We start from the raw sequence: 15,929 nt of genomic DNA, 5'->3' as shown, positions 1-15,929 counted from the left end.
ATGTCTGGAAAACTGAAAAAACCTCCCTTCCTTCTCTCTTAAACAGAGAATATTATAAATGACTAATCCATTGGGTGGGGGAAACACACATATATTTCAAATCCAGCATAAACTTCCCCAAATTATCCTATTCCACTTCAAGAATGAATAGACTCCAATGTGGCACACATTTGAGATTTTATCACCAAATATGTATATAGTGAGGATAAAATATCTTCATGAGGATTTAAATTAGGTTCCATCCTCAAAACAGTACAAAGTTAGCAAGGTGAACCTAATCAAGTGCCACTGAGGAAGGTGCTGCCATTCACTAGAATGGGGGAGAACACAGCACAGAGAACGAAATGTTTCTGAGGGTAGCACTTCTGCCAACAGGCATTTGGGGATGGTTGTTTTCCTGGGAACTCACATTTCCTTGACAAAAGTGGCTTCTGGGTTAGGAAAGATGTTGCCCTCATTCCTGCCCAGAGCACTGCCTGGGCAATAGAAGTTGATTCGCAAGTAAGTATAATCTCCTTCCACAGACATACTTATATTCTGTTCAAAGAAAGGAAAAGCATTAGCAAAATAAACAAACAGATTTCTTTCCTAGATAAAGATCAGTAGCTATAGAGATGCTAAAATTAAGTTAGTAGTTACAAGCTGCTAAACCTAGCTTGTAATCCTTAATCTAAAACTAATAAACTACATATTTAGCCTATTTTTTTATATGACCAAATGTGTGTTTCCAAAAGAATCACTGAGTTCTCAAAGTTCTTTCTCTGTGCCACATTTATGAAAAAAGGTTAAAAAATTCTCAAAGTTCAAAGAGAAACAGGCAAATTATGTTTCTAGACTAGATCATTTAACTTTCTCCAAAGTGCAAATTGGAAAGGAAGAAAAATGACAGCAGGAGATTAGGGATGGGGGAAAGTCAGTAATGAGGGAAAGGTAGCATCAGAAGGAGCAGAATGTGAGAGACAATGCAGACAAGACAGTCATCTATGATAAGCAGGAGAGTCACCTATTTTAAGACACTGTTTGGATGGAGCTTGATTCAAAGTTAGTACCTTTATTGTGGCAATGTGAAAAGGCGTCGCAATGCCAAACACAGGCATTATTACAGTCTCGTATTTCTTATCAATATAGATCTTCATTTCCCGAATATGTGGTTCCTTAGGCATCAAAGATGGGTTTTTATAGGACACATTAGATTTACGAGCTCTGGAGTGGGAATAAGATGTTTTTGAGAAATTTCTGCACAACACATATAACCCTAAAACAATCTTACTACTCCATGCAAACTCTTACTTCTGAATCTGCTGTTCCCCTTTCTGTTCAGTCAATCGCCTCTTTGCTTCCTCATTGAGTTGAGCTGCCAGTTCTTTTTGATGTGCTCTTCGCTTTTCTTCTGCAGTCATCTCATTCTGGAGAAGGGAAAACCCAAGTTATCAAAACCTGTGAACCATCAAAGTAATACAGTAAACTTAATACAGTAAACTTACTCGTGTTCTTTCTGTAAGTAATGCTGCTCGGGAACCTCTTCCCAACAGGTCCTCAGCCTCATCTTTCTCCTCTTCCTCTTCTTCCTCATCCTCATTCTATGGGGGAAAAAAATCATAATCAGAAATTCAGGTCTTAATTATTTTAGCCAATATTGTTTATCTTCTTCACTGTATCAAACTTCCTACACCACTCATTTATCTTCTTCCTACCTTTAGAAAAATCCCCACGTTCTTCACTTTCTTCTTCACAGAAGTGAGAATGGTAGCCGGGCCATCCTGGAATACAAGTAGGAAGTTAGACATCTGTAAGAGCATTTAAGTGAAACACTTTCACTTTCAAACCCAGTAAATAGCTGGGCCATGCTTTGAACCTTCTGGTACTAAAAAATCTTTGACAACAAATAAAACCAGTTATCTTCTGAAACGCACATCAGGAACTACAATTTGGGAGGCAACGCTGGGATCATGATTAAGAATACAGGCTTGATTTGAAACCTGGCTCAAGCACTTTCCAGCTCTGTGACATTAGACAAGTTACTTATACTTCTGTGCCTCAGTTTCTTTATCTGCATACTTGGATAAGAATATTTACTTCACAGGGTTATTATAAGGATTCAATGAATTAATGCATAAACATGCTTAGCTTATAATAAGAGCACTTAAATATTTGCTATTATTAAGAATCAGTTCCTGCTAAGTGAAAGAAACCGGTCATAAAAAGACCCCAAATATCCAGAAAAGGCAAATCCTTAGAGATAGAAAGTCAGTGCCTAGGTCTGAGGGGGAAGTGGGGAGTGACTGCTAATGCACACAGGGTTTCTGAGGTGATGAAAATGTTCTAAAGTTAGACTGTGGTGATAGTTGCATAACTGTGAATATACTAAAAATCACTAAATTGTACACTTTAATTGTATAGTATGTAAACTGTAGCTCAATAAAGCCATTACTAAAAAAAAATCAGTTCCATTATCAGAATCAGTTCCTGACATTATCATAATCGAAGTTCAAGCCACAATGTAATAAAGGGTTTGGCTTAAACAATCTCTATCCCTAGCTGTATTAGGGTATCATAGGGATCTCTCCTTCCCCTTAGCTAGCATTTAACAAATATAAAAACAAAAAACCCACATAAAATAGATAAGCAATAAACAAGAGTAAATAAAGATTTACTATGTAGCGCAGGGAACTATATGCAGTATCTTATAATAATTTGTAATGGAAAATAATCTGAAAAAAATATATAACTGAATACTTTGCTGTACATCTGATACTAACATAATATTATAAATCAACTATACTTCAATTAAAAAAAAGGAGGGGGGAACCATAGGGTAAAAATGTGCTTCCAAAGTCAGTTCATGACCACTCAAAGTGGAAGAAGCAATACATACCTCATCCACAAGCACTGTGTCACCAATGAATAGGGCATAGGTTTTCTCTTCTGGTTTCTTCCCTTCCTTGTTAGTCAGGTCTGAGAATCCCAAATTGATGCTGAAAACCATTCCTAAAAGAGCAAAACAGGAATGAGTCAATGACTGTGAAAGGATGGAGAAGTGTGATTTTATACAGAATAGAGGGAGACAAAGCAAAAAGAAACGTTTCAAAAAAGTTATTTTTCTATTGCATGCATGTAAAACTCACCTTTCTTCAGCTTGTACTGATTTTTACTATTAATTACTAAAGAGCCTTCACGGAATTCAATGCCCATTCCAAACCTAAAAAAGGAATGAAGAGAAACTTTAGCAATAGGCTAAAAGACCTCTAACCTGAGTCAAGTACAATATATCCTATTTCAATTTTCAAGATAAGGCAAGCAAACATGCTGAGTGATTTGCCCCTGATGATCAGTCAGTTAAAGAAGATCTGAGGACAGTCTTTGGGTTAATATGCTGAAAATGACTTTCTAATTAAGTACTGCATATATTATATTTAGTAGAATGTGATAACTGGCTTCATTAAGTCACCTAGGCCAAGACTTGGTATAGGTCAATATATTTCTTCTTGTCCATCAGAGAAGGACAGAAATAAACTATATACCCCAACTAGCTTCCATCTAAGGAGACTGCCTAGAGCTTTTGTTTCTCACATGTCTTTGGTTCTGCAAGATGTTATTAGGTATTTCTAGGTGTTCAGTGGTCAAATACATTTGAGAAACACTGGATAAAATAAAAATTGAAAAAAGAATTTAAATAGTAGGATATCTCAGAGTACTTAATTTGCAAATATGAGCTGAGGTGTTCTAAGAAAGGAAATATAGTATGTAATGTCTCCTCACATTTGTAATTTAAGGCTGGAACACTACTGGCATCTACTACATTGGTCTGGAAAAATCTCCACCCTATCCCTGGGAGTAGAACTCAAGCATTTCTCACATTCTCTGATAACACAATGTGTCTGGCACACAGTTAAGTTTAATAGTCCATAAATATTGGTTGAATCATCTAAGAATATTTTGCCTGACTGGCAGTCACGAAAATTGACTCAGAGTGACAATGTATATCATAGCATCTTACCCAAGGTTTTTGGTAATTCTGTTCAGCAGCTCTGGCTTCTGCTTTTTAACCACATCCATGACAGCATTATATACATCACATATCTTCACACCTAATGAGACAGACATGGGACATTAAAGCATCTTTCAGAAAAAAAAAAGCCCCAAATCACATTTGTTTAATCAACATTTTTTTCACCTATTAAGTCCACTAGGGACTTCCCTGGTGGCAGAGTGGTTAAGAATCCGCCTGTCAATCCAGGGGACACGGGTTCCAGCCCTGGTCTAGGAAGATCCCACATGCCGCGGAGCAACTAAGCCCATGCGCCACAACTACTGAACCTGCACTCTAGAGCCCGTAAGCCACAACTACTGAAGCCCACGCGCCTAGAGCCCGTGCTCTGCAACAAGAGAAGCCACTGCAGTGAGAGGCCCCCACACCGCAACGAAGAGTAGCCCCCGCTTGCTGCAATTACAGGAAGCCTGCGTGCAGCAACAAAGACCCAATGTAGCCATAAATAAACAAATAGATAGAGAGATAAATAAATATTTCCTAAAGCAGGGTTTCTCAAAGCATAAAATAAGGAATACAGTTGCAGGAGTGGTAGGACTTAGAAATGTGCATTTTAAAAAACAATCTGCCTGGTCATTCTTTAATTACACTGTTTTTTAGAATCACTCCAGTGGGACTGTGGAACACCAGTTGGTTTCATTGAAATAATTCAAGAGTTGATAAAAGGTATCACATTAAACTTTATACATTTTGAAAAACATGACTACTAAATGGGTGAATTACTGCTGGAAGAACTCTGGACTTAAATTTTCAGGGTCTAGGATATGAATACATATTTCAAGCCAGATATGGTAGCCTCAGAGGGGTTTTTATTATTAAACTACCTAGGACTATGATCTCTAATTGGATTTCTCAAGATCGACTTGAGGTATCATGGGGGAATGGTGCCTGGAAGCTCTGCAAAACATGAGCGGGCTTACGAAGTAGTTTGAAGGTGGTAAACATGAAGGCCCATTTAGCCATCGGGGAGTGAAAAGTCTCAAGGCAAAAGAGGTGTCAAGTGCTTTGCTCTTGAGGTAGGCAGCTGCTTGCTTAGCAGGGCTGCTATTAGATCTTCTCTCAAACTAAGATTCCGGGTATCCATTCAATATAGGATTAATATTACACAGCCTGCTGGGACAGATACTACTTCTCAGAAGTTTCTCAAGAAAAGTAATAAGGCCAGAGTATTTTATGAAGATCTGGACACAGAGGCCTAACCAGTCAGAGGTTTTTTTAAACAACAGTATAAAACCACAATAACCACCCATGCATAAAAGTACACTGAGGAACTAAATGCTAGGATGACTGGAGGTTAGTAAAATCTAATTCTATTTACAGTACAAGAGCCTCAGGGATAAACACGCCCATAAATGCTACATTTTTGTTACATGATTTCTAAACCTTATCTAAGGCACCTTACCATGTCTTAGTTCCTTTAGCAGCTCCTCTTGAAGCTGAAGCAAAAAGTTGTAATTTTCTTGAACCTCCTGAGAAGGATCAACCATCAAAGTGCGAACAAGGTTGGAGCAGTAAGATTTGAAGCGAATACCCATGGCACAGGTAATGGCCCCAAAATGCATGTGATTCTTGTCACTAGAGACCAAAGGAAGAAAGCATTTCATTACACAAACTAGTGAAGTCCTTAGTATCACTAACACACACATCTGTAATCACTACCTTTCCCTGCTATATCCCAAAGCTGAAGCGGAAAAATGACCTAAACTTTTTTTTAAAAGAACAAATCAGTTTATAAATGCTCTGGAGTAACTTTAATGGCCAAAGCTTTTAGGATAAAAATTCAGTAAAAAGTTGTTGTATCCTAAGTATGTAAAACATATACTGAATTTTATTCATTATAACCTAACAGCATGATGGTAAGGCATCACCTTTCCATCAGTCCACTATGAATTCACCATGAATTAATCCTTTCCAACCAACCAGGACACACAGCATTCTTTACAGTATTTTAATTTTTATTTTATTTACTTATTTATTTTAAAGCCTATGGTTATAACATCATTGCATGTATGTATGGATGGATGGATTGATTTATTTATTGGTTGCATTGTGTCTTAGTTGCGGCATGCTGGATCTTTGTTGAGGCGTGCGGGATCTTTTGTTGTGGCACAGGCTCTTTGCTGTGGCGCACGAGCTTCTCCCTAGTTGTGGTGTGCGGGTTTTTCCCTCTCTAGTTGTGGCGCGTGGGCTCCATCCAGAGTGTGTGGGCTCTGTAGCTGTGGCGCACGGGGTCCAGAGCACTGGGCTCTGTAGTTGCAGCACTCGGGCTCTTTCATTGAGGCGCGCGAGCTCAGTAGCTGTAGTGCGTGGGCTTAGTTGCCCCGTGGCTTGTGGGATCTTAGTTCCCCAACCAGGGATCGAACCCACGTCCCCCGCATTGGAAGGCAGATTCTTTACCACTGGACCACCAGAGAAGTCCCCTCTTTATAGTATTTTTTAAAAATCAGAAGGGGAATTACATTACGATATATCTAATAAGATTTTTTTTCAACATTTTGCATTTTTCTCGGCATTTTAAATCATCTGGAAAATGCTTACAATCAAATACTCAAGTAAGAAATGAGTAACTGTGAAATAAAATAAAAATATGCATAGAATAAGATAAGAAGATAATGTAAAAAGCAGGCTAATGATTATTCTTTCTCCTCCTACTTTTTTTTTTTTAATAAATTCATTTTATTTATTTATTTGGCTGCATTGGGTCTTCGTTTCTGTGTGAGGGCTTTCTCTGGTTGCAGCGAGCAGGGGCCACTCTTCATCGCGGTGCGCGGGCCTCTCACTGTCGCGGCCTCTCCTGTTGCAGAGCACAGGCTCCAGATGCGCAGGCTCAGTAGTTGTGGCTCATGGGCCCAGTTGCTCCGCGGCATGTGGGATCTTCCCAGACCAGGGCTCGAACCCGTGTCCCCTGCATTGGCAGGCAGATTCTCAACCACTGTGCCACCAGGGAAGCCCCTCCTCCTACTTTTTTGAATTCCAGAATGAGTCCAAGAAAAAAAACAGGCCAAAGGCTGAAATGCTCTGGTTGTTGTTATATTCTGAAATTCTCCTACTTACCTCACCACACTGAACTTGAGGTTATAGTTGCCACCACTCTGAATGATAGGAGGGTAACACATTTCCACAGTAGAAGGGTCTGCCCCGGCTAGGTATTTTTTCTCTTCTATGGCCTTTTCCACAGACTCAGCCAGTTTGCTGTGTCGAACTTTCTGTAAGTATATCCAGAAATAAAACAATACTTACTAGAGAGTGGCAGAGGGGTGTTGGGTTTTTGGATATCACCATTTGAAGATAACATATATCCTGATATCATATAGGATGCTATAGAAGTCTTACGAAGTGGTTTATGCACCACTTAACATACTGGTGTACATGTAAAGCAAATTTAGAGAATATGTGGAATTCACAGCTATTCAAGGAATTCTCAAGTGAAATACTGGGTAACCTCCAGAAACTACAGTGCAGGTTTATAGTTATTTTGAAAGAGAGCTGGCACAATTACACACCAACTTATGTATCAAAGGAAGGCGAACACACACCAAAAAACGCCGCATGGGAGAGACTTACTTCTGCTTCATTAAAACAGTAAAAAGACACCCCCCTCTCTTTTCACCTCATCTGCATCGACTATTTCCATGACTCTTTCCTTGAAGAATTTGTTGAAGACCTCAGAGGTGATGCTGGCTGCTTTCTTCATTAGATTGAGCTCTCCATCCTCCTTTACAGCAATGGTATAGGCCACAACTGCACTGATGTCTATCTGCAATCAAAGCGATAAACAGTTTCTAACATGCAGATAAGGAATTGCTAAAGAAATCTCTCTCCCCCAAGTCAAATATTATCAGTGATGATATCTGGTTATTTAACAGCAAACTACTCATCAGCAGTCTGCAGAATATCTAAATCTCCTCTTCTTGGATTGAATAAACATCTGAAAGAGCTCTTTACCAGGTCACTGGTGTATTCTAAGAGGCATTAAACTAATGTATCATTTAAAATGTAAATATAAATGCCTCTCTCTTGAGGTTTCCATAAAGGCTGAAGGAAGGCAGACAGGAAAGAAAAGAAAAAAACAAAATTTTTTTTGGACAAGAGATTTTCCTCAGTTTCCCTCTGAAGTACCTGAACTCTCTCCTGAATGCCTCATTCCTAACTGGAAAGAAAACTGCCTTACTGCTCAGCCGAAGGGAATAAAAAATGGAAATGTGAATGAATATATAGCTTTCCCAAAACAAATTCTCTGCGTTATCTGTTATGGAAGCTCCTCACAATTTTTTTCTTCTCAACTCTCAATGTGCCTATTTCCAAGAGTATTCTTACTTTGTCAAAGCCCTCTTTGTTGAGGCAGTCATTCCAGCTCTTCATGAACTCTCCTGGGAATTTGTCTTTGCTGAACACTCCAATCTTCTTGCCATTCTTGCTTTCTTTAATGGCTTCAATCATTTTATCAAAGCTGCTCTTATTACTTTCATTCTATCAGTGCCACAGGGAGGAAAAGGGGTTCAATTTCAGAATTAGACATCTATGTTCTACTAGTACTAGGCAGAGAATATTCTAAACTACAGAAAGAATAAATTCTATTTCCCCTTCTACTACCTACTTCTTTAGGGCAGACTATAACACACCAAAAGGTAACGCAAAATTTCTTTGGATATCTTTATATGCTTAAGTGAAGTACCATATAAGCGGAGAAGGCTATTCTTTTTCTTCAGGAACAGCTAAGAAACTCAAATACAAAGGTGAACAACATTTTGAGAAGAAATCTTCTCAGAAGAGAAGTGGGCAGTATAACAAAAAAGAGTACATTTGATAAAAACTGGAAATGAGGTATGCCTCATTTTCCTTAAGGATATTTAAAAGCTATTTGTTCTAATTAAGGCACTCAGATTAAAACAAACAAGTTGACAGTGTCAAGAATGGATACAGTTAGTGTTCACCAGAATTTCATAACCCATTTGTCTTACTGCAGAAGTGACAGGACTACTGAACTCTTTTCATCCTGACTAACAAATGACAGTCAGCTAAATCTTCCCCTGTATTTTTTAAATTCCTAGAAGGCTTTTCTGTTTATCACTTTTAAACATTCTTTCACATTTATGACACCTTCTTTATTAGTTCTGACCTTTTCTCGTATGAGCAGTGTGATAGCAGGGGCTCCATTAGCATTCTCATTGCCCTTAGTGTTAGCAATCTGTTTCAAGAACTCCACTTTTTTCTTGCTGGCCATAAAGATGATTTTGTCATCACAGAAGACCATGATAGTATCAGTTAGTTCATAACCAAAGAGCCATGTCTATGGGAAAAGACAACAGTGTGTACAGATACAAAAAAATTAATGTACTTACACAGAAATATTTATAAATTAAGGTATCTGGAATTAACTTCCAAATAATCGTGGAATGGGGAACCTGGATGTAGATTCAAATGAAATGAGACTGGTCAGGAGTTGACAATTTATTGGACAATGGGTACACAGGAGGAGTTCAATGTATTCTTTTATCTACTTTTATTTGTTTGAAACATTCCATAATAAAGACCATCAAATCATTTGGATAATTTGTGTTTATAGGAAGTATATTACTGTTTAGTAGGACAGAAATGCATAAAACAAGAGACAGAGAAGCACCTCAGGGAACTGTGCATTCTAGCTCCCCAAAGATTGTTAGTTGCCTACCAATTACTCATATCTTCTCTCTCGAAGAGACTCATGACCTTTAGCTAGGCAAAATGCTCAGCACAAAGACCCTATTTCCCATCCTTTCTTGCAGCTAAGCATGACCATTAGATTAAATTTGGGCCATTAAGTTATAAGCAGAAGTATTCTGTGGGACTTCAAGAAAGTCTCTTTAAAAAAGGAGGAAGGGTCTCCCATTTTATTCCCTCTCTCCATTCTTTTTGCTCAGAATGCAGATATAAGGGTAAAGCTGCAGCAAATTTTGCAAAATGAGCACAATGGCTATACTCTATGGATGGCAGAGTAGAGACTGGGAAAAAACCTGGGTCCCTGAAGACTATCTAAGAGAAAAAGAAATATTTTTTTTAACCCACTGTTATTTAGATTTTTCTGTTATTTAAAGTTAAATCCATCCTAATTTATATACTTCTCTTCCTTTTTCCTTATGTTCTAAATCAGTGCTGTTCACTGAACTTTTTGTGACAGAAATATTCTGTATGTCCTCTGTCTAACATGATAGCCACTACTGAGTACTTGAGACTTAGGACTGAGAAGTTAAAACTTTAATGTGGCTAGTGGCTACGATATTGAACAGTCTAGTAGCTGATTCAATGACTCTCAGGGCTAAACACAGCTGGAAATTTCTCACCTGTAACGCAGTTGATTTGGCATAAACGATTTCTTCATCAACACCCACTGATACAACAATGGCATCAACGTTGGCATACTCATCTTCTCCTTTCTGAAAAGTAGAGTAATTTGTTCATTTTCTTTCACACTAGCAAAATAGGAATACAAACTTCAGTATTTTCCCAAGATATGTGTAATTTTTTCCTAACAGAAATTCTAAGTTTAAGGTACATGTTTGCCTGGCAACCTCACAGCCATCACTTACTCTATTTTTATTTGTTTGTTTGTTTTTTTGCGGTACGCGGGCCTCTCATTGTTGTGGCCTCTCCCGTTGCGGAGCACAGGCTCCGGACACACAGGCTCAGTGGCCATGGCTCACGGGCCTAGCCGCTCTGCGGCATGTGGGATCTTCCCGGACCGGGGCACGAACCCGTGTCCCCTGCATCGGCAGGCGGACTCTCAACCACTGCGCCACCAGGGAAACCCTACTGTATTTTTAAAACAGCTTTCTGAGACAGAATTCACATACAATTCACCCACTTTAAGTGTACTGTTCAGTGGTTTTCTGTGTATTTAGTTATGCAGCTATCACAAATTTTAGAACATTTTCATCCTCCCCCAAAAAACCCATTAGCAATAATTATCCATCTCCCCCCAGCCCTAGGCAACCACTAATCTCATTTGTCCCTAAGGGTTTGTCTATTCTGGGCATTTCATATAAATGGAATCATAATATGTGGCGTTTGTGTCTGGCTTCTTTCACTTAACATGCTTTCAAGGTTCATCTATGTTGTAGTATGTATCATACCACATTCCTTTTTATTGCTGAGTAACATTCCATTATGTGGATATACCACATTGTATCCATTCATCAATTGTTTGATATATGGGTTGTTTCCATCTTTTGGCTACTATGAATAATGCTGCTATAAACATTCACAGAAGTTTCTGTGTGCACATATTTCTCTTGAGTATATATCTAGGTGAGGGATTGCTCGTTATATGGTAACTCTATGTTTAACTTTTTTTTCTTTTTTTGCAGTACACGGGCCTCTCACTGTTGTGGCCTCTCCCGTTGCGGAGCACAGGCTCCAGACGCGCAGGCTCAGCGGCCATGGCTCACGGGCCCAGCCACCCCGCAGCATGTGGGATCCTCCCGGACCGGGGCACGAACCCACGTCCCCTGCATCGGCAGGCGGACTCTCACCCACTGAGCCACCAGGGAAGCCCTAAGTTTAACTTTTTGAGGAAACACCAGACTGTCTTCTAAAGTGCCTGCACTATTTTACATTCCCAATAGTAACGTATGAGGGTTCCACTTTCTCCACATGCTGACCAACACTTGTTATCTTTTTTATTATTTTATTGTTTATATAGCCACCCAATGGGTATGAAGCAGTATCTCACTGTAGTTTTGATTTGCATTTGCCTAATGGCTAATGATGTTGACTGAGTCCCCATTCACATGATTCCTGATACCCTTTCTGGAGAAGTGTGTATTCAGATCCTTCGCCCATTCTGTAACTGGGTTACTGCTTTATTACTAAGCTTTAAGAGTTATTTTTATGTTCTAGATATAAGTCTCTTACCAGATATGATCTGCATTATTTTCTCCCATTCAGTGGGTTTTCTTTCACTTTCGTAATGATGTTGTCCTTTGAAGCACAAAAGATTTTAATTTTAAAGAAGTCCAAATTCTTTTCTTGTGCTTTTGATGTCATATCTAAGGTGGCTTTGCCTAACGCAAGGACATGAAGATTTACCTATGCTTTCTTCGACAACAGTTTTATACTTTTAGCTCTTATATTTAGATCTAGGACTCATTTTTGAGTAAATTTTTGTGTATGGTGTGAGGAAGGGGCCTAACTTCATTATTTCGCATGCAGATAACCATTTGTTCCAGCACCAAGGCAGTGGCACCAAACTATGTTCTTCACTATCACACACTCATAGGAAACAAATCCAGTTTCACTAAAAAATGTCCTTGACACAGTAAAAATGATTAATATTATGAAATCCTAACCCTTGAGTATATGTCTTTTTAATATTCTGTGTAAAGAAATGGGAAGTACACACAAAGCTTTTCTGTGTGCAAACTGAAGTATGATGGTTGTCTCAAGGAAAAGCACTTGTATAATTACTTGAGTAACAAACTGAACTAGCCATTTAAACAGAGTTGGGCATCTGGCATACATTTTCTTGAAAATGAATTAAGTGAGCCTATCACTTCAAGGAAAACAAATGACAAACATGTTGTCAATGATGAAATTCGAGTTTTCAAGCAAAAATCAAAATTTTGACAAACTTGTACCCACCATTGTGAACTTGACAGCTTCTCTACTTACTCAAGACTTTTCTGATATCGGTGGTGATATTAACATACACGATTCTCCAATATCATAAAATGAAATGTGTACATTTACCAGATCTGTACAACTGAGGGAACCAATATTTTCCAAATAAGCAACGCTTGTTACAAAATCATCCATGGGTAGAGGATCAAAGGTGCAAGACAGACCCATAACTTGAGTATGAAAAGTTCACTGCTGTGGTTTTAGATTCCACATTACAACTAACTTTCAAGAGATTACCACTTCCAGACTTTTAGTGTAGTAATAACAAAGAATATCCATAATTATCTGAAAAGGTTATTGAAATTTCTCCCTTTTCCAGCTTCATGTATGTTTGAAGCTAAATTTCTTTAGGTACTTGATACAACCCATACAAAGAAATGCTTTGTGGGGACCTGAATAATTTAAGAATGTAAAGGGGTCCTGATATCAAAGAGTTTGAGAACCACTGTGTTATGATTCCTACAACATATATTAACACTAACTCTGGCATCAAATATTCTCTCCTCCCCCAAATTTTGCTACATGCATTCCAACTATGGGATTTTGTGGCACTAGAATTACTAGTACCTTGATAACCTCCCAAAATTAGCAACAGGTATTCCCTTATATTTAATGCTTATGTGTTCTGGCTACTGACATATATTTCCTAAACATCTGTCTACAAAAAACACCACTGAAACTAACCAAAAAGTCCCTTTTAGTATTTTTTGATACTTGAAATCTTGGTTGAGTCAAAATTTTTTAGCAAAAAAAACACGTACGAAATTCAAAATACACAGTAATAAATTTTTTAGAAGTATATGAAGAGGGACTTCCCTGGTGGCACAGTGGTTAAGAATCCGCCTGCCAGTGCAGGGGACACAGGTTCAATTCCCGGTCTGAGAAGATCCCACATGCCGCGGAGCAACTAAGCCCGTGCACTACAACTACTGAAGCCCATGTGCCTAGAGTCCGTGCTCTGCAACGAGAGAAGCCACCGCAATGAGAAGCCCAGGCACCGAAATAAAGAGTAGCCCCCGCTTGCCTCAACTAGAGAAAGCCCGCGCGCAGCAACAAAGACCCAACGCAGCCAAAAAGAAAAAAAGATATATGCACCCTAATGTCCATTGCAGCATTATTTACAATAGCCATGATATGGAAGCAACCTAAGTGTCCATCAACAGATGAATGGATAAAGATGTGGGGCGTACGTGTACACAAACACACAAACACACACACACACACACGAATATTTCACTCAGCCATAAAAAAGAATGAAATTTTTCCATCTCCAACAACATGGATGGACTTAGAAGGTATTATGCTTAGGGGAAAAATTCAGAGAAATAAAAATACTGTATGATACAACATATGCGAAAGCTAAAAAATAGACTAGTGACTATAACGAAACAGACTCACAGATATTGAAAACAAACTAGTGGTTACCAGTGGGGAGGGACAATATAGGGGTAAGCGGTTAAGACGTGCAAACTACTATGTATAAAATAAACAAACTATAAGGACATATTGTATAGCACAGGGAATACAGCCGATCTTTTATAACTATAAATGGAATAATATAACCTTTAAAAATATAACCTAAAAAAACCTACAATTTAATAATATCAATTGTGCTTACATTATCTTTATTTTTTAACAGCAATTTTTTATTTTTTGGTAAGTGACACAATTGTCCACTTACAGTGATATAAAGTATGTTCTCTGGATGTATTAAGGTTAAAGAATTTTTTGGAAGATGAAAAGATGACAGAGAGTGGCAAATGACTAAGTGCCTGACAAGCATTCTCAGCCGGAAGATATTGATGTTAAGTGTGCGTATCTCATAGAGCCCTAATGGGCTCAGGGCTCGGGAGGCACCAAGTATTAGAGAAGGGGAAAGGGACATATTGAACACGGATAAGTTCAGAGCTAAAAACAGAAGGTCTGGTCAGCAAGCTTAAGTCCCCAGTTCTCGGAAGCCCTGAGACAACTCCTAATCCTTCCTCAAAGAGACTTAATTTATTCTCTGGAGAAAGGAGCTCAAAAAGGCTCTAGATACTAGGCCCAGCAGAAGGCAAGTACTAAATGCTGAGGAACTAAATGAAAATCTGTTTTCTGAATGACAACAACTGCCCCAAAGACAAGAATCAGAGGACTTTTCTTTGAGCATCACTGAATTCAGAGAAAATACTTCAGATACTGTCAGTATCTGGGGGTTCTCCATGGAACAAGCTAACCTATTCACTCTATCGTAACCCCTCTCTACTAGTTGAGAGACCCTATTCAAGCAGAGCTTCCCACCAGTTTCTTAATACCTTATTCTTAATACAAATGGGTAGCCAAGCCTCATTTTGATTTTTGTGAAGTGTCCTTCATGTAAGAGGGAAAGCAAAGAAATCCAGAGGAAACAGGCATGGCCGAGGACAGAAAATAAAAATCAAATAAAACATCCCCTATAAGAGAAATAAATATAGTACATCCATGAAACGAGAAAAGAATAGGGGACAAAAAAGAACTTAGGAAAAAAAACTCAATAAAAAGTGGTAAAATAAAGTTAAGAAACAGTATCTGCAAGTAGAAGATAAAGAGACAGGAAATGAAATGGAAAGATAATAAATTTAAGCCAAAAGGTCTAAACCTTACCAAATCGGAATTTCAGGGGGAAAATAAACCAGATCACTGAGGAAATGGGGAGAAAATGATCAATGAATGCAAAATTCCAGCACTGACGGATGTGAGTCTTGAGACTAAAACAGCCCCCCACTTCCCAACTCAATGCAAAGGGGGTGGGGGGGGAAGACTCACACCAGGGCAGTGAAATTTCAAAACACAAGGAATAAAGAGATGTTTTACAGAGAACAATAGGCCACATATATTGGAACAGGAAATAGAATCACATCAGCCTTCTTCTCAAATGTAAGACTGAAAGCTTGAAGGCTGACAAATAGCTTCAAAACTCTGGGCAGAACTCTCAGAGATTTTCAATCTTGAATTTTATACCCACTGAACTATATTATTAACCAAAAGTGGAGACAGAATAAAACTTTTTAAGACACATAAGAGCTCAAGAAACATCTATTCTCTGTATTCTTTCCTAAGAAGCTCTTAGAGAAATGCTCTAACAAAACAAAGGAAAAAAAATCAAGACATGGACTGTAGGATACAGGGGACACTGGAAAGTTCCAAGTTTCAACAGGCCTAGAGAGCAACCCATACAGATAGAGCAGAATAATGTAAGGCTGAGTGG

At 38.5% G+C, this 15,929-nt stretch overlaps 1 protein-coding gene across 1 annotated transcript in view; it reads right to left on the bottom strand.

Annotated features, from left to right (window-relative positions):
* Positions 1-15,929, bottom strand: part of SUPT16H (SPT16 homolog, facilitates chromatin remodeling subunit) — a 31,879-nt gene that overhangs the window by 10,360 nt on the left and 5,590 nt on the right. Inside the window, exons 2-15 of the mRNA XM_082845886.1 lie at positions 10,369-10,461; positions 9,168-9,338; positions 8,366-8,518; positions 7,659-7,805; positions 7,103-7,254; positions 5,451-5,623; positions 3,998-4,088; positions 3,126-3,199; positions 2,876-2,988; positions 1,695-1,760; positions 1,485-1,580; positions 1,291-1,406; positions 1,050-1,203; positions 410-537 (exon numbers count right to left, since the gene is read on the bottom strand). Of these exons, the coding sequence (XP_082702012.1) occupies positions 410-537; positions 1,050-1,203; positions 1,291-1,406; positions 1,485-1,580; positions 1,695-1,760; positions 2,876-2,988; positions 3,126-3,199; positions 3,998-4,088; positions 5,451-5,623; positions 7,103-7,254; positions 7,659-7,805; positions 8,366-8,518; positions 9,168-9,338; positions 10,369-10,461 (1,727 nt within the window). The remainder of the gene's footprint in view (positions 1-409; positions 538-1,049; positions 1,204-1,290; positions 1,407-1,484; positions 1,581-1,694; positions 1,761-2,875; positions 2,989-3,125; positions 3,200-3,997; positions 4,089-5,450; positions 5,624-7,102; positions 7,255-7,658; positions 7,806-8,365; positions 8,519-9,167; positions 9,339-10,368; positions 10,462-15,929) is intronic.

This window comes from Leucopleurus acutus (assembly GCF_964270905.1).
Source record: "Leucopleurus acutus genome assembly, chromosome: 1".
Classification (NCBI taxonomy): domain Eukaryota; kingdom Metazoa; phylum Chordata; class Mammalia; order Artiodactyla; family Delphinidae; genus Leucopleurus; species Leucopleurus acutus.
Note: the sequence above shows the minus strand (reverse complement) of the source record. Positions and strands in the feature narration are given on the sequence as shown.